At 36.0% G+C, this 23,661-nt stretch overlaps 1 protein-coding gene across 1 annotated transcript; it reads right to left on the bottom strand.

Moving 5' to 3' along the window:
* Positions 1-1,976: 1,976 nt before the first annotated feature.
* Positions 1,977-23,231, bottom strand: LOC128124293 (vomeronasal type-2 receptor 116-like). The gene is made up of 6 exons (XM_052760454.1): positions 22,990-23,231; positions 9,315-9,606; positions 8,160-8,966; positions 7,180-7,398; positions 5,538-5,661; positions 1,977-2,905 (listed from the first exon to the last, which is right to left on the bottom strand). The coding sequence occupies exons 1-6, from the start codon at positions 23,229-23,231 to the stop codon at positions 1,977-1,979; spliced, it is 2,613 nt and encodes an 870-aa protein (XP_052616414.1).
* Between the last annotated feature and the right edge of the window lie 430 nt (positions 23,232-23,661).

Raw genomic sequence — 23,661 nt, 5'->3', positions numbered from 1 at the left:
CTCTACATATAATTTCCATTATAATATATAAATTATGTATTATATGATTCATGTATATGAATACATATAAATACATAATTCTAAATTGTATATGAATACTATTTTGTCTTACAAATCATTTAGTGTGCTTTGTCTCATGGAATACTTTTTCTTCCTCTGTCAGCTTTACTTTGTTCCCTGTAATCTTAGTGTGGTTGAGGTCTAATGAGGTTTGCCATTCACATCTGTATGCCTATTGTTGTGTTCTTAGTTCAGCTCATATTTATGAAGTCATGTTGATCAGACATTATGTGTCTTTATGGATAATGTATAAAATTCCTAAGAGACATAATCTCACAGCAAACTCGCAGGTCCTCAGGCATTTAGATTACTTCTGTCCCATCTTCACCAATGAACCCTGAACTTTAGGGGAGAATTTACTGTAAATGTATCAATTGGAAGTGGGATCCACAATTATTCAATTTGATTGCTTGTGGCCTTGTATAATTGTATGCATCTGTTTCAATATGACACATCTTTAAAGAGATCTGAAGAATAGACTTAATTGTATGTATGAGAACAAATATTTAGAATGTTTAGGGACTAAGCTATTTTAGTAAAGCGGCAGTTGTAGCTTCTCCTCCGAGATCCAAGACTTCACTAATTCTTGGTTATTGCTTTGGTTCCCATAACTAGGGTTGGTTTCCCTCTTCACAAACAGTAATTATGTTCAATTACAGCTAACAATAGCATTTGTGAAACCTCCTAGCCAAGTATATAGACATAAAAGCAAAAGAGTCACCACAGCTAGGACAAAACTCACAGTAGTAAAAGTCTAACAATTTTATAAAATTTTGCTTTTATTTAATGATGTGGAAATAGAAAATATTTTACTTCATATATTGTATGTATTTGTATGAAATGGTGATGAATTCTGGAGAAATATGTAATAATAAAGTGGCATGTTGTAAGCTGTTTATGATGTTAAATGAGGAGTATATACTCAATCAAGGATAAGCTTATAATTGGAAGAAGCATTCACATAAATGATGTGCAAATGCCCATATTGAAGGCAACTGAGGGTAGTCAACTAGAAGTAAAACAGGTGGAAAAATGACACACGTCATATGAGGGCAAATAAGGGATGCAGGTAGTTAGACCTAGTTACTTGTTCTGGTTGACTGACATTAGACATTGGGTAATAAAATATAATTCGTTGTAAGTCTACATTCTAACTTAGAATGCAACATATTATTTAATGACTGATGAAATATTATGTTCATAAAAGATTACATTTACCTTTGGAAATCCCATATTCTTCAGTATAATTACATTAACTTGAACGAAAAAATAATATAGTGAAGGGCCTTGAGACCTTAAGAAACAGATGGATGTTCTTGTACAAATCTGGTATAATAAAAGTTGAATATAAAAAAAAATTTGGATCTACATATTTTACCACAAATTTTGCAGGAAAACACTTTCAAAATTTAAAACAACATGTAATGAGTACAATTGGAAAAGAAAATATACTTGATGCTTTGAAGCAATTTAAATCAATAACATAATTCTTAGCCGTCTATATTATAGAAGAATATGGTGGGGTTGTGAACTGGCCATCTTTAATCCCAGAAGGGGTGGTATGAGGCTGTCTATCTCAGAAGAGCAGAGGCAGATGTAGGTAGATCCCTATGCGTTCAAAATATCATGATATTCACAGAAGGTTTCAGAAAAGCCCAGATATATACTGAGGTCCTGCTCTTATGAAAATACAAACTGGATTTCAAGTGTGGATGACTCCAATAGCTCCAGTATAAAGAGGCTCTTGTACAATTGGATGACTGTAGACAGAAATTTAACTGTAAGGAGATGACCATGTAAAAGCACAAAGAATCAAACCCATACTGTAAATGAATAACACATATTTTAAGTAGAGATCAACTGGACTTCATCTTCAAAATTCATGTCTTAATATGAGAACTATATTGAGTTTTGAACTAGGTTTTGAGAGGGTTATTCCTTCTAGAATGCGGCCTGTTCCTGATATGATGAACTGAGTTCTTATCTGGCCTTATTAAGATAATATAGCACTTAGGGGCAAAAATGAAGCCAAGGAGGGCTGCACTAGAAGCCAAGATAGAGAAGACTTCCATAGCCACCATGACCTTCCCCTTGGTGCTGTGGTAGACAGGGAGGAATGTGACCCAGACACAGAAGAACACCAGCATGCTGAATGATAGGAACTTGGCTTCATTGAATGTGTCTGGAAGATTTCGTGACATGAAAGCCATAGTAAAACTCCCAAGTGCCAAGGAGCAGAGATATGCCAGTATACCATGGAAGGCAAAATCTGAGCCTTTGCTACACACAAGGATGATATGTCCATGTTCAGCATGAACATCTTGGTCAAGGAAGGGAGGAGAGTTCCCTAGCCAAATTCCACAGAGGACAAGGTGGATCAGAGTACATATGGGGATGATGAAGTTCGGAGCCTTTGATATTATTAACCACCTCACCACTCTCCTTGGAAAAGTAACCTTGAAGGCAATAACCACAGTGATAGCTTTGGCCAACACAGTGGCAAGAGCCACAGTAAAAGCACCTCCAAATACAATCTGCTGCAGAATACAGGTGGCGGTGTTGGGATGGCCAATAAATAGCAAGGAACAGAGGAAACAGACAGTGAGTGTGATGAGCAATGTGTAACTAAGGGTCCTATTATTAGCTTTGACAATTGGAGTGTCTCTGTGCTTCACAAAGAGTCCAAGAACCACAGTTGTGAGTACAGAGAAGCACAGAGCTATGGTTGTAAGAGACATCCCCAAGGGGTCCTCATGGTTAAGAAAACTCACAGCTTTCTGGAGGCAGTGTTTCTTCTCTGTCTCTGCATAATGACTCTCTGGACACTTCATGCACTGATCCATATCTGATCAGAAATCAAGATTAGTTTGAATCCAAGCTGAAGTTATTCATTTTATTCTAAGACATTTCTCTGTACTTTTTGACAGAACTGCTATCTACATCACTTTCTTTTTTTCTCAGGGACAAAGAAACACAAACTCTGTAGTGAACACTTTCATATTTATACCACCCAACTTCCTTATCTGTTATTTCAGTTATTATTCATGTGAACTTATAAAGTGTGTTGATCTAACTCAACCCTCTTTGCTCTTACTCCATCCCTCAACTTCTCCCACTTTTACTTCCCAATTTAATGTGCTCTCTTATCTCTTCTTTTTACATTTTAATACTCACTGAGTCTATTCAGTGATGCTAGTATTTACATATTATGGGGGCAACAACTGGAATATGGGCAACATTTCAGAGTCCACACCCTTAAAGAAAAAGTGATATTCCTCTTTTGGTAGTAGTTATCAATTACTAGTAGCTTTTCATACAACCCATCTTCTTTATAGTGATATAAATTAAATACACCTTACACTTTTCTCTCTTATATGCCTTCAGGCCTCTTGTGCTATTGGTGTATCTCTTTTGAAAGTTATTAGAATACTGAATTGCAATACATAAACATACTTTATTTCTGAAACCACATCATAATTCATACCACATTATTAATTTGAATAGTGCAAAAGAGGGAGTATGCTCTTGAAATTATTTTCATAAAATACACTTCTTAAACATAGTCTCAATTTTCTTATCATTATAAAATGCTTCCTGTTTTCTAATATTGACTCTTCTCTGTGAAGCTTTAATGAATAGGCATTACTACATTGTTACAGGCTTGATTAGTGCACTAGTGAATAGTCGTCATTCCAATTGGGAAAGGTCAGAACTATTGAGATAGTTTTAGAGTATGAAATAAAACAGTGTTATAATATTCTGCTCTTGAAAATTCATAAAATTCATCTTGTATTTGAAGTCCAAGAACAGTGATTTATGCACGCCAGATTTCCACAGTCATTTTTTGTATGATTTTAAAAAGAACCTCATCACCAGATTTTCATTTTATTTTGTTGACAAATTTTATTAATATATTATTGAATTCACTTTAGTAGAATAAAACTTATTTCTATATACCTTGTAAATAATCTTTCCTTCAGCTATTGTGACACATTGTTATATCTGTTCTTAGGACCTACTTTTAAGGTATAAGCTCAGTCTCTGTTATTTCCTTCTCTTTTATGTGGAGGTGTTCATTTTTTTTTACTTTTCTAATTTTTAATGCATGAATCACATGAATAACTCCATTCCTTACTAAAGGCACATCATATATGTAATAAAAACTACTGTGTGTGTGTGTGTGTGTATGTGTGTGTGTGTGTGTGTGTGTGTGTGTGAATATGTGCATGCATATTCACTAAAACTGTGTTTCTTTTGAATAACAGCTTCAGGGCACAATCTTTTACATCTCAATGTGAGATTTCCATGAAAGAAGTTGCAGAAAGAATGCAAAAGTCTGAGGTCATGAACTACTTCAAGGGAATAGAAACTTCCAGACACAGCTGGTTAGTTGAATATATAAATTCAAGTTTTGATATCACACATATAACATGTGAAATCTCAGGGTAAACCAAATACCAATATGTATGGAGAGTTGGCATAAAATACTAAACTTAACTGAGAAGCTGTCTGACATCATAGCTGCAATAAGGGGAAGACATTATAAACTTTAAGAATATGGCAGTAGGAATTAGCCAATATTCCAACAGGGACTACACTATAAAGAGTACTTGGGTAGCAGAAACTGAATTCAATGAGTTTTTTTTTTAACAAAGGGAAAAGAAGTTAGGTAAGAAAGTAGAAGATTTGGGAGTGTATAAATATGATCAAAACATAGTATGAAATTCTCAAAGAATAGAAAACATTTCAAAATTTCAAAGTTGAAATAAAAATTGTCAAAAATTTAGTATTAGGTATGGAAATACTAGCTTTTAAAGATTTTTCTTCCCAATGAAACATGCTGTGAATATGTTCATGACCAATTCTTCTAAATGGAGATTCTATATTCCATTGCAGCTCTTAGGTCTTGGTACAACTCTCACGAACAGACCGTTGAAACTGCTTTGAGGATATTGTTTTTTATACTGTTTCTCAGAATTGTAGCAGGAAAATGGACATAATCCTATTCATTAAAGAAATTTGAAATTTTAGTTATGCTGTATAGTCAATAATTTTATAATGTGGATATCAAACACAAATTGCTAATTTTCTGTTCTTGCTGGGAAGAATCATTATTAAAATAACCTATCGTACATTTAGGAGAGTTCTAATCAATAATGAAATACAGTTAGGAAAACATCCAATTTGTGCACTTTATTACTATGTGTTAAATTATGTGGGGAAATAAAGCATATTGATTATTACAGAGAAAAGGGGTTTCCTGCAGGAAACAATAGCTGAATTTGATCATAAATGTAAATCAATTATAAATTTCAGTGTCTACTCTGCACTATTTCAAGACATGGTGATGCACATTTAATATCTTAAATAACAGAAGGAATAAATTTTTCTGACTTCTCTCTAGATATTTTTCAATTTTTAAGATAATGCAGAATCCTGTAGAAATGTGGAACCATTTCGGTAAGATTTATTCTTACCTGTCTCATTGGAAATCTCATTGTCTGCACAACGAGTGCAATCATAGCAGCAAACAGCCTTGCCCTCTAGGGAAACTTTCCTGAATCCACGACCACAGCTCTCACTGCACACAGAATGAGGAATCTGAGAAAAATGGGAGCAAAGTTAACAAATTCTCATGGTTTATTGAAAGACTCAAAAATGTTTTTTAATATCACATAATTAACTTGCAAGTTTTATTCCTATAAAAGTAGAAAAGGAATTTGAGCATCTGTGATCTATACAAAGCTGGTCTGAGGATTATCCCATTATTAGACAGTTTGGATCATAATGAGGTAGGGACAAGTTTGATGCAGGGGGGTCATAGAAGACATAACCTAGAATGTCAAATGGTCCTTCCAGATGGATCTTGTCTGTGCTTGCTTTCTAATGTGTTGAGAAAATTGTATTTCCACTATGATTGTAAATCTTGCTTGTCAAAATGACAGGACTTATAATCACCATGTAATCAAATTGTTGGGCATCCCTGTGAGTGTTTTTAAAGAGAAGTTTAAAGGATTCACTCTAAGAGTGAGCATCACCATCCTATAGGCTGTTGTCTCAGAATTGAGAATGAGAAAAAGGTGACTCCTGGTATTTACTTTTTTCTATTGACTCAGAATATGATGTCATTAGGAACCTCATACTCCTAGAGCAATAAATTTCCAAAGATAAGGGCTGAAGGCTCATACTGTCATCAAAAGAAACACTTGCGTATGTTACATTAGGTACGTATGTATCATCAGTAGCAGAACAAGAGATAACATACACATGCACGCTATAGTATTTCAATTCAAGGGGTGGATAAAAGTAATTGTAACTGTTTATCTTCTGTAATTTTAAGCATGGAATCAAGATGATCCTCTGAAATTTTAGAAACAGTGAAGGAATTCTAATAGAGATATTGTGTATTTGTTTGAATGAAAAGAAGCAAGTATAAACACAGATATGTGACTATATATTTCCTTAATGGTGGTGCTATCTTGAGAGTTATTGCAACTTGAGAGTTGCAGACTTATTGGCGAAATTATTTCAGTGGTTGTGGATTTTGAAAATGTATGGCCCTCACCCAATTCCAGTATTCACTCTCTGTTTTCCAGTGTGTGGACTGAGACATTTTGTTTCAGGTTCCTGCCCATCTCTCCAAGGATGCCACACAGTGACATGCCCCTTGAGTATAAAGGACACTCAAAACTCCAAAACCATAAGTCAGATAAATTATTTTTTTCCAAAAGTCACTTCTGGTGATGGTGTTTGATCATAGCAAGAAAATATAACTTAATTAGTTTTCTGTTGTGAATGTAGAGATTTTCGACATCAGAATATTCTGTGAGACATTATGAGAATTGCATATACCACTTCTCAGGTGTACTTAATTTGTGTCAAATGGACAAAATTTAACCCATGCACCACTGAATATTAGCAGAAAATTAAAGCCTAAAACGTCCTTTTTTAAGAATCAGGGGATGTTAAAGCATTGTCTTCTAGTAGTTAATTTTTGTCTTTGTCTACTGGGAATTTTATAGTACTGGGATTTAATTTCAAAAGCAGAAGTTGTTATACTGGGAAATATATTTGTATTATTATTATAAGTTTAATGCAATGAGATAATATATAACCCACCTCTGAATATCTTTCTGGCCATTGTATCATCTTCTCAGATAAAGTCAACTGTTGACTCTGGGGAGCATTGGGCAAAAAATTTCCTACTTTCACTTTTTTTCCAAGACCCTTTGGAAAATTCCAAAAGTTAAGAATATCATACTTATCATCATCTGACTTCTGTTTCCATTCTAAAGCTGTGTTGGCTCCCACATGAATAGTCCTCAAGAAAGGATGAAGCTGAAAGTGATGCAAGAATATGTTTTAATGTAGGTCTGAGATTTTGACCAGTAATGGATTATAAAATAACTCTCAATGTTCATAATATGTGGTGTAGGACACAATAATAACATAGGTATCATTGAAGGTCAGCAATGGTGACCTAAGTTAATGGGATACAATTCTACATCTGAGGAACAGTCAGTATCAACAACATCTTCTACACAAATTTAGCAATGGAATCGGTGAGTATTGATTGAATCAAATCACAATTTCTTTCAAAGAAATCTATACCAATTTACATACAGGGTTCATCCCAAAGTTCATTGAATAAAATGTGGGTACTTATGGCTAAATAGTGGCTAAAAGAAATCATTTATGTACTAACAACTTGAGAAAATGAGCTTTCATTGTTTCACTGAGAAAATTCTAAGGTTTCTGGTGTAATCATTACAATGAAAAATTGTGCAGCTATTTGTGACACAATTTTTATATTCATTAAAATCATTTCCTCCTTGCCACTAGCACCTTATTCTTCAGCAAAAAAAACACAAAGATCTGCACTGACCTGGAAGGTAGGATAACACATGAAGTATATCCTGCAGATGTATACACACACACATACACACATTCACACACACACTCACACACGTATGCATATGAATGTATATATACATATACTATATGTAAAATACTGAAATATGTAATACCTAGACTACTGCCTCTGAAGACTCTCAAAATTTCACATTGTTGATACTCTAATACAATGGAAGGAATATTACCTGCCAGGGAACGAACATCATTCTTTCCCCATTTCCAAATGGTTGCATTTGTACTTGCTGAAGACGCATCTCATGGAGACTATAGGCCACAGAATAAACAGCCTTGTATGTATTGTAGCTGTCTTCGCTCATTACCATGTCAAACATATGTCTAGGCAGTAATTCTAAAGAAGCATTGGGTTGACAGTTCTCCAAAAGATGACAATCCAGCTCTGAAAATGTGCACTTGAAGAACAAAAACCACAACTTAGGAAGGTAATTGTCTTCTGGGTATTTATAAGGATTAACTGTTTGGATAAAATTTTTAAATTCAGCCACCTGCTCATGGTGTTGTGAAAAAATGAGACTTCCATGGAATGAATCTAGCAAGAAATAATCAGCAATATTAGTAACATCCCACTCAGAGGTCATGACCCAGACTTTACTCGTCAAAATCTGTTGCCCTAGATTTGTCATTAAACCTAGTAGTGAATCATTGTCACCATAAATGATGATAATATTGGCCAATGTTTCCTGGATGATGCCAAGACTTTTCCAGTATTTGTGTGAAAATGAATTCCAGGTGCTTTGGATCATTTCAACAAATGCTATGCAGACTTGATTTTTCTCCATATTTTCTCTGATATCTGCTAGAAACTGAGTCCCTCTGTGATCATCTGGGATAAGCAGACCAACCCAAGTCCAGCCAAAATGAAGCATCAAAGAGACCATGGCAAGAGACAGAGTTGTGCCTTGGGAGGCCATCTGGTAGAGAGAAGTAAACTGATCTCGGTCACTGAAGATAGGCTCAAAAGGACCAACAGTGAGCTGAAGAGAAAAAAAAAGAGAAAGAACAATGGTATTATGCACAATCCTTATTCTGCAGAAACAGATGGAAATGGTTAGCACAATGATGGATTCACCCTGATTTTAAAGGCAAATTTCTGTGACAGAAGTTTTCAGAAAATTACTGGCCTATTTTCTATTTTTATTGATCCTCCTTGTCTACTCCAACCTCCCCTTTCTTTTCCAAGTGACTGAAATAGAAGTCCATCTCTAATTATCTGGACAATTGTCATTGATATCTAACTAATCCAAATATACCTTTTTACCTATGGACACACCTGAATTGTGAGCAAAGGAGATTTGCATTTTTATCCCATACAATTTCCTCACCTGGGGAAATTTGTAGAGCTGAAGCAGTGTCCCAATATGGGCAGATTTTGCCCACGATGGTCCTGTTATTGCAGCAGTTGTCTTTCTCTCCTTTTCACAGTTATAATTACAGTAAGGACTACTCAGGCCTGTGAGCCAAATAAGAGCATACATAAGAATGTTTTTCTCACTGTATGGGACATTATAGAAGTCAAATCCCAGAGAAATGTTTGGTAAAAGATGAGGGTTCCTGTTGATCTCCTCAATGGCAAATACCAGGGCCAGAACCAACTGGTGTATTTTAAAATTATACCTGCAGAGATTGAATAAAAACATACCTGAGGAAATTACAGACCACACAGAACTGCAGATTCCAGAAATCCTAGGTGCAACTGGGTATTTCAGTGTTTGTGGAAACTGCAATGCCTCTATACATAAGCACAAAGTAGGAGAACTAATCCCCTAATCTTGACTGAGACTAAATGAATGATATTCAAGTCTTTAAACATATCTCTGAATTTGGCTCCAGTCCTAGAACACCCAGATGCCTCAAAACGTTTTCATTGCCAGTCCATGACACAAAAGACAAAGGGGTTTTGCCCAAATGTTGGGACCATAGAAATTTCCTGTGATACATCAGTACAAATGATTGGACCCTGTAGCCATAGGATGGCCTATTTTTCAAATATGTGCGGAAGGTACTGCTGGCTTAATAAAAGAATACAATTGAGTTAAATGTGTTAAGATCTGATACTCATAGTATCTAGGGAAAATGAGGTCTTCTACTGAGGAAAACAAATTATCATCTGTTTCAGGACAGTTTGACACAGTACAAGATTCTACTGACTGCAACCTGAGTTCAGTTTGTCATCAATCCAGCTATTCCTCTTGCCTGATTATGACCTACAGGTGCTTATATGAGCACCCCAGACTGTCCCCAGATGAGTGATGAAACCAGGAACATGGGAGATGCAATACTTACTTTTCATAAAATAATTTGTGCCTAAACCAGGAACCTCATCCCAGGTTGAGGAACTGATTGATCTAGCCCATTATCTCATGTGGGGAAAAGGAAACTCCACTACTATATACATGGACCATCAGTTGATATGATTTTACAAGTGGGTATGTCAACTGTGTGATCTTTAGAGATAGATGGCTTCTCACTGCTGGAAAAAAGGACATTAAAAAATCTTGACCCTCCTAGGGGGTATGTGGCTTTCCCTAGAAATTGTTGTCCTCCATGGGCACACAGTTTAACTCACTGTCTGACAGCTGACACTAAAACTTGGTAATGTTCTGATGACACATACCACAAACCAGTGCTACCTGAGACTACAGCATAAAGAAATATGGTCAGTACAAAACTGTATGTAGTCAGGAGATTTTCTATGTCCTGGCCTGATGGCAGTTGGGACAAACCTCTCCCACTTGTATCCCCCAAGTAAACACAGAGAAGCTTATATTAATTATAACTGCATGGCCATGGCTCAAGGTTTTTGCTAGCTAGCTCTTATATCTTAAATTAGCCCATAACTATTAATCTATGTATCACCACATATTCTGTGGCTTTACCCATGTCCCATTAAATGTTGCTCCTTCAGTGGCTTGCTGGCATCTCTCCCTGCCTTCTTCTTGTCTGTCTCTTTGAATTTCCCCCTGTCTCTAAGCTGCCTTGCAATAAGCCAAATGACTTTATTTATCAACCATTCAGAGCAAAACTTATTTGCAGTATACAGAAAGACATTCCTCCATCACCTATGTGTTGATGGAAGGTACCATAGGAAAAGTTCATTCTCTCAGAAATAACTAGCTGGATTCTGGTAACAAACCTTCACCAGGCTATTCCCCTTGGTACCACAAAATTTTCTGAGTTGTTCAGACCAACGTATGTTGTTCTGGGATGGTCTGTATGTCAAATTGCTCTGATTGGTCAATAAATAAAACACTGATAGGCCAGTGGCCAGGCAGGAAGTATAGGCGGGACTAACAGAGAGGAGAATTGAAAGAACAGGAAGGTGGGGGGAGACACTGCCAGCCTCCACCATGACAAGCAGCATGTGAAGACACCAGTAAGCCACGATCCACGTGGAAAAGTATAGATTTATGGAAATGGATTAATTTAAGCTAAAAGAACAGTTAGCAAGAAGCCTGCCACAGCCTTACAGTTTGTAAGCAATATAAGACTCTGTGTTTACTTGGTTGAGTCTGAGCGGCTGTGGGACTGGCCGGTGACAAAGATTTGTCCTGACTGTGGGCAAGGCAGGAAAATTCTAGCTACAGTACATTATAGCTATACTCGACACACTAGCATGGCATATCTCAGCGATATACCAGCATTGTGTTAAAGTAAATCAAAAACAGAGAGTCCTCACCCATGAAGGTATCCAAATGAAAGAACAACACCCTGTCAAATGTTGAAAAAACTGACTTCAACCAAGATCTGGCTTGCTGCAGAAGGGAAATGTACTTGTAACTTTCTTAAAGATAATGTTTCTGAGAGTTTAAAAGTGTTCCCCACATAGACTAAAAAGTGTTCAAATAATAGCTAAAAAGTTCAGGCTTAAATTGGTGCTCCAATTTGGCTTCCTTCTAACAATAGTATCCAGCAATATCCTGATTTTCATAACCCAAACCCTCTTAATTAATAGCTATGGCTTTAGACATAGAGCAGAAACTTCACTGTGTATCTAGACTTCAGAGTTCTGAGCTGGCATTAAGAATGAACAGGACATCAAATGAAACTCTAACAAAATTCTCATTAGAGTCCAGAAAAAGATGGATAAGCTTCCTCCTTTACTGTTTCTCAGTTTACTGTTACCCATATAGGGAGGGATTAATACCCATGAGATTATACTTGGAAAAATTCCCCACCTGCTTCCCAGGTTCAGGGACAAGCAGTTGACAAAACTCTTTAATCATTACCTTATCAATTCACAAAAGGCCTTCCAGTTCTCCACACAGGCTATTCCCTGAATTGTCTGAGATACTCAGACATCTTCTGAGTCCACCACTAATTTCACCTTGTTTAAGTAGAGTGATATCCTCTGTGTCAAGTGAGTAGCCAAACAGACACTGGAGCTAATCTGTTAAGGACCCTATAAGGTCATTCTCTCTACTCCTCTGGTGGTGAATGTAGGTGCACTAACATCACAGACCCACCACACCCAGATAAAGAAAGTGGAAGCCATAGATGCTATTCTCAAATGGAATGTCTCTGAACTATGGGCCCATTAATAATAAGGTTCCATTGGTCCTCAGGTTCTTGCACTCCCTGCTCTTATACCACTTACTGAATCTTTGTTTTCACTATGGGTATGAAAATAGGATTACGGTCCAAGCCTCACTTCTGTCATTGCTGGAGAGGAGATTGAGGATGACAAATACATATAGTGATATTTTATTTGTATTAAAATGTTATTTGTATGTTAATAAATAAAGTTGCCCGGGGTTCAGAGCTATTAGCAAGCCATAGGACAGCAGGGCAGTGGTGGCGTATGCTTGTAATCCTAGCACTTGGTAGGCAGAGCTGGGTAAGTCTCTGTGTGTTCAGGGATACAGCCAGTATTGGATACACATGCCTTTAATCTCAATACCAATCATGGAAAACCTGGAGGTCTATACAGACAGGCCGTGATGAGGCGGTCATGTGGTTGGGTTTACAACCAATTCGAAGGCAGAACAGGAACTCTATATAAAGACTTTAACACAGGGGTAGCTGTGGTTCAGAGAGGTAGGACCACCGCAGGAGGAAGAGTAATTTTTTAGATCTTAGCTCTGACCTCTTGGCTTTCTTCTTTGCATTGATTCTGTGTTTCTTATTTAATAAGAAGGTTGGTTACATCTACATTTGGCGCCCAACGTGACAAGAATCCATTAAAAACCTCTTGGCTTGGTTTGGTGGCAGGTCCGGTTTCCGGCCTGGGCAGCCCAGCTCCCTAGCTCAGGCCCAGTCCTGACTGACCCACAGCTGGAGCTACTTGCAACTGCTACAAACAACTCAGGCCTGCCCTGCCGAACAGGGTCCCTGCCTGTAAAGCCAAGTCTTGACTCAGCTCAAGCGGGTATGCTTTCTTGCTCTCTCTCTCTCTCTCTCTCTCTCTCTCTCTCTCTCTCTCTCTCTGGATTCACACCTTGAAGACGAGGTGGCTGTTTTGAAATTCCCTCAGATTCTACTGTTCTATGCAGACTTGGTAAGTCAATTAACATATCTATTTGAAAGAGATTTTTTTTCTACATTAAAAGAAATGGGCTTTATGTGTACATTGGAAGAAAATTGGGCTTTGTTTGAAATTTTAGGCACTCTGACAATGGAACAACTATATGAGAAGGTTAATATTGATAGAATTATTCAGTTTATTACTTTTCTTATCCTCATTTTACTATTTAAAAAGATAGTCAATGTAATTGTCAGGATAACAGTCGTTGAGAAACTTGTTAAAAATTCAAAAATGAATTATAGAGAAATTCAAATTCAGACAGAAGAAATTAACAGTGAAGTTGTTTCAAAATTGGATCATAAGGTTACAGAAAGAAAGCCAATTTTCACATGATCACCCTTAATTTATCCAGTAGCCATACAGCAGCTACCTGATGAAGAGAATGAACAAAATACTTGTATTCCAATTAAAATGTTAGACTTAGGAAGATTTAAAGAGGCAATAGCATCTTATGGCATGCATTCCCCATATGTAAAGCAAATGTTAAACACTTGGTCAACTTGTAATAGGATTCTACCAAAGGACTGGCGGGATTTGGCACAGGCTGTTCTTGAACCTGGACAAAATCTCCAGTGGAAAATGTGGTTCAATAATGAGGCTAAATATATAGAAAAACAATGGAGGGATAACGGAATACAAATCTGCCAGGATCAGCTTATTGGAGAAGGCCAATATGCTTCAGTACAAACACAATGTTTATATGATGTCCAAACCCTAGTTCTATGTCAAACGGCAGCCTTGAATGCATGGGACAGAGTTGAAGAACCAGGAAGAAAACTGAGTCATTTACAAAGGTTATACAGGGCCCAAAACAATCTTTCACAGATTTCTTACAAAGATTGACTTCAGCAGTACAGAGAATGGTCCTGAATTCAGAGGCTAGTCAGATAATAATTGAATCTTTGGCCTTTGAGAATACAAATGCAGCATGCAAAAGAATAATCAGGCCATTATAGGCAAGATCTGCACCTTTGGGAGATTGGATTAGAGACACAGTTAATGTTGAGGCTTATGACCATAATGATATGTGGGTAGGAGAAGCAATTTCAAAAGGTTTGAGAAATGTTAGATGTTTTGGATGTGGAAAGCAAGGACATTTGAAAAGGGATTGTAAACAGGTCATTCCTAGTAATAATGTTTCTTCAAGGAACACTGGCAACAGAATGCCCCTTCCTTCTGGAGTATGCAGAAGGTGTGGTAAGGGAAAACACTGGACCAACGAATGTAGATAAACAAGGGACAGACAGGGTAATCCTTTGCCTCAAGCTTCGGGAAACACCCAGAGGGGTCTCAGGCAGGCCCCCACAGTAAATCCAGTTCAAACCTTTCCTGCAGTCGTAGAGGAAACCCCTACTCAAAGCAACTAAATAACCAAATGCCTATTGGAATAAATCATGTTGGTCGAGATGATGAAACAGAGAGAATAGGAAATTCAGGAAAAAACATAAAGAAAATTTTTTGGCAAACTTCTATTAATGAACAAAGACCAAAACTAGCAATAAAAATAAATGGTGTTTTGTTGCCTGGTCTCGTAGACACAGGTGTGGACATTACCATAATTGCGCCAGAATATTGGAATCCAACTTGACCTCTTCAGGAGGTAAACGTTCAACTGTTAGGAATTGGGACATTATCTCGAGTGAAACAAAGTGCAAGATGGCTTGAATGTATAGGTTCATAAGGACAGAAAGGGAAATTAAAACCATATATGGCTAACATAGCTATGAACCTGTGAGGTCGAGACTTGTTACAACAGTGGAATAATCAGATTAATATCCCTCTAATCTCCGAAACAAATCATAAACTAGTACATGTTTCTGAGAGAAATATTTGAAGATATTATTCTAATGAGTGCTCACCAGCCATCCATGTCATACAAAAACAGGGCACAACAACTGATAATCTCCCAAAAACACCAAGAGCTCTACCTTTAAAATGGTCAACAGACAAGCCTGTATGGGTTCAGCAATGGCCTTTAACAACAGAGAAACTCCAGGCTTTAGAAGAGCTAGTAGAAGAACAGTTAAATACTCATCATATTGAAGATTCAACCAATCCTTGGAATTCTCCTGTATTTGTTTTTAAAAAGAAATCTGGTAAATGGAGAATGGTAACAGACCTTAGAGCAATTAGCAAAGTAATTCAGCCAATGGGCTCTCTACAATCTGGAATTCCTTTGCCTACTCTGTTACCAAAAGGATGGCCTCTCATAGTTATTGATTTAAAAGACTGTTTCTTTTCAATACTTTTACAAGAAAAAGACAGAGAAAGATTGGCTTTCACAGTGCCTACTTATAATAATTCTCAACCGGTTAAAAGATTTCAATAGAGGGTTCTCCCCCAGGGAATGTTGAATAGCCTAACTATGTGCCAATATTTTGTACAACAGCCATTAGAAGTGGTACGTAAAAAATTTCCTAAATCTATAATTTATCATTATATGGATATTTTCTTAGTTGACTCAAATGCCGAAAATTTAGAAACAATGTTTGAAGAAGTAAAGAAAATTTTGCCACGGTGGGGATTACAAATTGCTCCTGAAAAGATACAAAGAGGAGATTCTACTAATTATTTAGGATATAAAATAGAACTACAAAAAATAGATCTCAAAAGGTGCAAATTAGGAGAGATCGACTACAGACTCTTAATGACTTTCAAAGATTATTTGGAGACATTTCTCATCTAAGAACTATTGTTGGGGTAAAAAAATGATTAACTGAATAATTTGTTTAAAATCTTAGAAAGTGACAAGGACTTAAATAGTCCAAGAGAATTATCACCTGAAGCTGAGAAAGAATTGGCCTTGGTAGAAAACAAAGTACATGAAGGGCACGTGGATCGTATTGATCCAAAGCTGGATTGCATTTTGGTTATTTTACCTTCTAGGCATTCTCCAACAGGAATATTAGTGCAAAGGGAAGATATTATATCGGAATGGATATTTTTACCAAATAAACCAAATAAAAAATTAAAAATTTATGTGGAAAAAAATCTCTGACTTGATTTGGAAAGGAAAATTGAGACTTCGTCAATTATCAGGAATAGACCCAGCAGAAATTGTCATATCTTTAACTAAGGAGGACATTAAAAAATTATGGATAGAAAATGAAGTTTGGCAAAAAGCTTGCAGTAATTTTTTGGGAGAAATTAACAGCAAATATCCCAAAAGCAATAGAATTTTTCTTATAAAGAGAGCTGATTGGATCTTGCCTCAAATTGTGCAGAAAAAACCCATATCTTGAGTTTGTACATTTTATACAGATTCCAACTAACAAGGAAAGGCAGGTTACAAATCAGAAAATTTAAGTAAAGTGGTTCAAAGTCCTTATAATTCAGTTCAAAAATCAGAATTGTATGCTATTCTGTTGGTATTAATGTATTTTTCAGAACCTCTCAATGTAGTAACTGTCTCTCAATATGCTGAAAGTGTAGTATTACTCCAGCACTTGGGAGGCAGAGCCAGGTGGATCTCTGTGAGTTCAAGGGCAGCCTAGACTACCAAGTGAGTTCCAGGAAAGGCTCAAAGCTATACAGAGAAACCCTGTCTTGAAAAACCAAAAAAAAAAAGAGTAGTATTACATATGGAGACTGCAGAATTTATCCCTGATGCTTCAGAATTAACTTCACTATTTATTCAATTACAAGATACAATCAGGAAAAGGAGTCATCCTTTATATATAAATTACATCTGATCCCATACTGGTCTGCCAGGCCCTCTAGCACAAGCCAATGATGAGATTGATGAATTATTGATAGGAAATGTGCTGGAGGCCTCAGATTTTCATAAAAAAACATCATGTCAATAGTAAAGGTTTAAAAAAGGATTTTTCCATAACCTGGCTACAAGCCAAAGAAATAGTAAAGAAATGTCCTACTTGTTCCTTCTACAATCAAATGCCATTACCAGCTGGATATAACCCAAAGGGTACTCAGAGGAATGAAATCTGGCAGATGTTGTGTTTCACTTTGCAGAATTTGGAAAATTGAAATATATACACCACACTATCAATACTTATTCAGGATTTCAGTGGGCAACTGCTTGGAGTTCTGAAAAAGCTGATTCTGTAATCACTCATTTGCTAGAAGTTATGGCCATCATGGGTATACCTGCACAAATCAAAACTGATAATGCTCCATCATATGTCTCTGTTAAAATGAAACAGTATTTTGCTTATTATAACATAAACTATATTACAGGTATACCACATAATCCTACAGGTCAAGCAGTTATAGAAAGATCAAACAGAACTCTAAAGGATATGTTAAATAAACAAAAAGGAGTAACAAAACCCCCCAGAAATAGACTACATAATGCTCTATTAACTTTGAATTTTCTCAGTGCCAATGAGAAAGGAACAACAGCTGCAGAGAGACATTGGATAATAGAAAAAACTACAGAATTAAATCAACTTATATACTTTAAGGATGTGCTGACCTCAGAATGGAAACCAGGATATGTGTTACATCGGGGACAAGGTTTTGCTTTTATTTCTACTGGAGAAGATAAGCTGTGTTTACCATCAAAATTGATAAAGGTTTGATTTGAACAAGAGAGACCTCTTGATTAGAGGAGGTGATAGTTTATCAACTATCATGAACATCCAATTTAAACTAACTTATACCAGTAACACATGACTTTTCATTTAATCAGATAATAACATGCCAAAAAGGAACATTCCCAAAAAACCTTGGGTAAAGGTTTTTGTTTTTGTCTTTTAGGAGAATGAAGGTTAAGGAATTTGAAGAACACTGGACAAATAAGACAACTGAAGAAAAGGGACAAATCATCTATCCCAGGAAACAAAGTGAAATGGCATATGGGTATGTTATCTAAAAAATTTTGTCTTCCTAAATGTTTGTTTCTGCTTTTCTTTAAAGATTTAACAGTATTGGTCTTCTAATAGTCCCAGTTCAATTAAATTTTAAAGATGACTTTGGAGTTGGAGAATGGCTCTCTCCTTCTTTAAACTCAAGTATGTTGTTAAAAGGAAAATACAAACTCCCTGTATCATGCCAGAAGAAAAGAGCCTTCTTCTGCTATGGGACAGGAGAAAAGCCAAATTAATTGAGGGACTATTCTATTACTAATCTCAACTCATTGATTCTATTCTGATTCTTTAAACTTTTCTTAAAGTATAAATTTTATATCAAAATTTACAAGATTAATATATATATATATACATACATATATATATATATATATATATATATATATATATATACATTTTAAACTTTGTTAAGATATAAATGGTCATATAGAGTGCTGACTAATTCTAAAAATCCGCATATATAGTATTTGTGTTCGAATCTCTTATCAGTTTTCTACAGGTAATCACGGCCAGGCCTAACATCAAGTGAAGACTCCAGGAAGAAGATGGGGCCCCACAACAACAACAATTCCATGTGTACAATAATAACATCACTAAGCTGACAAGCATCATATACAGTTCAGCTTTGAACTACAAAGTGCTCAGAGCAATTTTGAGAGAGCTAGCTGAGATGATCCAGTCTCAAAGACTACTTGAATAAGGATTTGAGATAAACCCTGAACTTCGGCATTATACACAGACTGGATAACGGAGGATATAGTTACCTTTCCTAGAATTTGACAATTAACCTAAAATTTTTCTTTTCAGGATAAAGATAACTTTGCCCATACCCAGCAGGAAGCAATTTCAAGAATACGATGCCCATATTCCCAAAGAGGTGGAATGGGGTGGGTGGTTTTTTGGTCTTTTAATGGGTTTTGGGTCTGTGATAATTTTCATTGATTAGGGAGGTTGGTTACAAGTTGTTGTCAAGGGTTAGGAAAAAGGCTAAGCAAAGGAGGTTAGATTTAATGTTCTTATTTAAAAAAAAGTAAGAAAGAAAAGAAAAGAAAAATGTAAATACTTTACATTGGATTGGATTGTTTTATATTGTATACAAATTATATATATTGAAATTGATATTGTTAGAAAATTCTATATGTATATTTCTAATTGTACAGTTCATTTAACAATGTAATGCAATTTTCTGATCCTTGAATGTTGTTATTACCAACTATCAGGATATAAAGAAATGAAAGTTAGTAGTTAGACATTATAATAGAACTTGTAGTTATATTAGGTATGATTTCAAGATTGAGTAGATATATTTTATATAGACAGGTTATCTTCAAACCCTTCAGAGATCTATAGAATATGGCATAAAATGTTTTAATAACTTAGAAAATTTTTCTTTTGTGTTATGACTATGAGACATGTTGGCTCCTGGCAGTACCAATCTACTTCAGAGAAAATATGGGTATTGAAAAAAACTGCAATTGGAATTAACTTTCATTGTGGCAAAAGTTAGCCACTGGACAACAAAGTATCCTCGAATCAACTGCTGACAAACAGGACAGACAGGACACAAAACAAAGGACTACTGATTCTTGTCAAAATAAGTGTGGTTATGGCTTTATCAAAAGGCATCTTCTGAGGCCAGGGCAATATGGCACCATCCCTGAAGTGGCCTTCACAATCCAGGAAAGTTACAGTGCCCTTTTCTTCGAAGGCAGCTTAACAGGCAGTGGGCCGATGGCTTCTGATGTGCAATGGGACAGTAGCTGAAACAGTTATTCTTGAAGAGTAATTAAGCTCAAACCTCTCAATAGTAGAATGGCATATAATAGAGGGATGTGGAGAAGAACGGGATGCTGAGATGAAGCCACATACACACATAGCCAAGAAGAATGGACAGCTGAATTCAAAAAACATCAACAATTTCCAGAATTTAAAATCCTGAATCATGACATGACACTAGTGGAATTCAGGTTTTTCTGGTATATAGACTGCTCTCACCCAATGTGAGGTTGAACTGTTGACCTTGTGTACATCCTACTTCACAAATGAGTCTGTCAGATACGCTAAGCCTATAGGCTGAAGATGATGCCCCAACATTGCAGAGAAACCTCTGGTGACTGTCCAGGCAGCTGGCTGTTTCTGTCAACTCACAAGTTGCTTGCATGTACTTCCTGTTTTTATTTTTGTTAGTTAATATTATTTCCTTCTTGGGTCTCTGAGGGAGTTGAAGATAAGTTAGTTATAGTTGAAGATTAATTAGGATAGAAAGTGAATTAGATACAATAGGATAGATAATGGAATTATTTTCTCTGAATTTGTCAAATACAAATGAACTAGACATTGTTTAGGTATTTATTACTTGTATATATTGTATATAGTTATTGTACTTTGTGTATAGTTTTTCTTATGTTAGTTATAAGCTTTTTCCTTTTTATTAAAATAGAAAAGGGGAAATATGGTGATATTTTATTTGTATTAAAATGTTATTTGTATGTTAATAAATAAAGTTGCCTGGGGTTCAGAGCTATTAGCAAGCCATAGGAAAGCAGGGCAGTGGTGGCGTATGCTTGTAATCCTAGGCAGAGCTTGGGTAAGTCTGTGTGTGTTCAGGGATACAGCCATTATTGGATACACATGCCTTTAATCTCAATACCAATCATGGAAAACCTGGGGGCCTATACAGACAGGCCCTGACGTGGTGGTCATGTGGTTGGGTTTACAACCAATTTGAAGGCAGAACAGGAACTCTATATAAAGACTTTAACACAGGGGTAGCTCTGGTTCAGAGAGGTAGAACCACTGCAGGAGGAAAAAGAGGTATGTGAAAAAGATTGTAGGTAAGGAAGGAAAAGAGAAATACTCCAATTATATTACAATTTCAAAATAAAATGAAGTAATAAAAATTTTAAAACAAGCATCCCACTGCAAAGTATTTTAGAATAAGCTGAAAGGAAATGTTTTTCGATTTTGATGTATGAAATTGCTCACAAAAGGGCATATATTTATAGTAGAGGAGAAAAACCCCTAACATCCAAATAGTAAAAGATAATATTCATATGATACATGGATATTTGTCACATTATTAGCATAACTTTTTGAAGATTTGGGGTAATGTAATTTGACATATCTAGTCAACCAAAATTTAAAGTCAATGGAACAGACATGTTCTTCATCTCATACATTTCTAGAGACAGTACCAATTTTAATTTGGAAGGATAACAGGCATTGTGTATAATAGGATTTGTCATATGGAAAAAATAGAGTTTACCTTGGGCAAAAACTCAGCACTGAGTATTGAATGAGTTTGATGTCAACACACACATCGTGGGAGGTTAAGTTGTCCTTCCACAGATCATCTCTCACCTGCATGTAAGACCTGAGGTATGAGTGGGCATGGACACACACAAAAATTTTGGTAAAAATGCCTTGTAAAGTCTGTATCATGTGCAGTCGAATAAACTAAGTCAAGTTGCCGCAAAAGAAAACTTACATTAATCTGGAAATTGATATATAATTTTATGTTAATATATCATACCATCTGAATAGTTATAATAGCCCTAAAGTAAAATCTGTTTAAAAGTTTATACCACACTTAAACCAATGTTTTGAAGCAAAATTCCTGCCATAGCTAATACATTTTTTAACCTTGGTAATTAAGATGATCATTTCTAGGTATGTAAAAATTCTGTTCATGAAAAGAGACAAAGAAACTTAGAATGCAGACATATTCCCTCTTTGAAAATATAAATGCACTCTCACAGTGTAATAAAGGATGTAATCAGAAGCCTTACAAAATAATTTTAGCTGTGAGATACATACACTTCTAGTTCCCCGACGTGTATGAAAAAAATTAGGAAGGGTATTATACAATGGAAGATTTTGAGGGAGGAATGGAAAGGGAGAAAGACATGCATATTACTCTTTTCTAGTAACAAAAATATTTTGCTACCACAAACTTAATTTTATTTCTGACTTAGTAAGTAACAACCCTAAGTGTCCACAGTCTTGTCATTGTGTCTTATGACCACATCCATGATAATGAGATTAAAAACTTGTTAAGAAATACATGGAAAGACATGTAAAAGGGAAAAATGCTTCTGGTAGTAAAATATTAGTAAATAATTAATTTAACTAAAAAACTTTGAAGACAAGCACAGGTGTTTTGACAACAAGAAATTATTGCCAACTTCTAAATCTGACACTCTTACTGCTAAATCAGTGGTATCTAGCAGATGCAAACTTGTTACTCTACCATCACATCCCTCCATAGTGACAACGTTTGGTGGCATCACCTCTTTTTACATGAGTACATAGACTTCTAGAGTGTCCTGAAGAGCCAGGTAAGCTTTGATAATACCATCCTCCCTCTAAAACCTAATATGAGAAATATGTTGTAATCGCATGGCCAAAGAAGATACAATATTTCAATTGTCATATTTGGAAACAAAAATCAATAAACAAACAAGCAACTTATTATATCATCTTTGAAAATAGAAAATAAATGAAGAATAACATAAAATTAAATAAGGAATTTTCGATTGGAAGAGGAGTTTTCATGATAAAAATAAGAAGCATGGGAGCTTGAGTACACATATCACCTGGGTCATTTGTAAAATGAATTCTCAAACAGCATAAATAAACAACACTTACTGTATGAGAAAGTCAGTGTAAATATTCAGCAGATAAGGATGTGGAACTTTCCTGGCTGTGTACACAGTATGAACTGGGAAAAATACACCAATGGTTACATCTCCTTCATGGTGAAAATCTTCTTTGATTCTGAAATAACACTCAGAGGAGCTGTAGGCATATGCACGACTGTGATTAAACAAGATCCTGATAATAATAACCAAAAGAAAACGTCCCACCAACACACATGTCTGCTCAGACATAAGTCTGATGGATCCAGATCTCACAGTGTCCAGCAGGTTAATACTTAGCTCAAGCTCTTGTGACCATATGCACTTCTAACTTGTTGATGGGTGAGTCTGTCACAGTAACCCAGAGAGCTGTCACACTATGAGCACTTTCTTATACATCCTCCACTGCCACTGAGAATTCTGGAACTCTTTCTTCCCTTGGGCTATGCATCTGAGGTCCTGTATTCAGGTGAAAAACAAGCTGGAAAATATGTTTATAGATTTTCTTCTGCACCCGTAGGCACCATGATTTCATCTAAAACAACAGGCAGTAAGAGCTCAGGGATGAACTCCTCTTTGGATAATTTGGTCACAAGAATGAAGCAAGAAATTTTTCATAAGAAAACAACTGAGATTGGTTTTAACAGTCTACATCAGAGGATGACATTCCAATTGTAGTGGG

The sequence above is a fragment of the Peromyscus californicus genome, unplaced genomic scaffold, assembly GCF_007827085.1.
Source record: "Peromyscus californicus insignis strain IS unplaced genomic scaffold, ASM782708v3 Scaffold_4__1_contigs__length_199733344, whole genome shotgun sequence".
NCBI lineage: Eukaryota > Metazoa > Chordata > Mammalia > Rodentia > Cricetidae > Peromyscus > Peromyscus californicus.
This window is presented reverse-complemented; position numbering and strand designations above follow the sequence as displayed.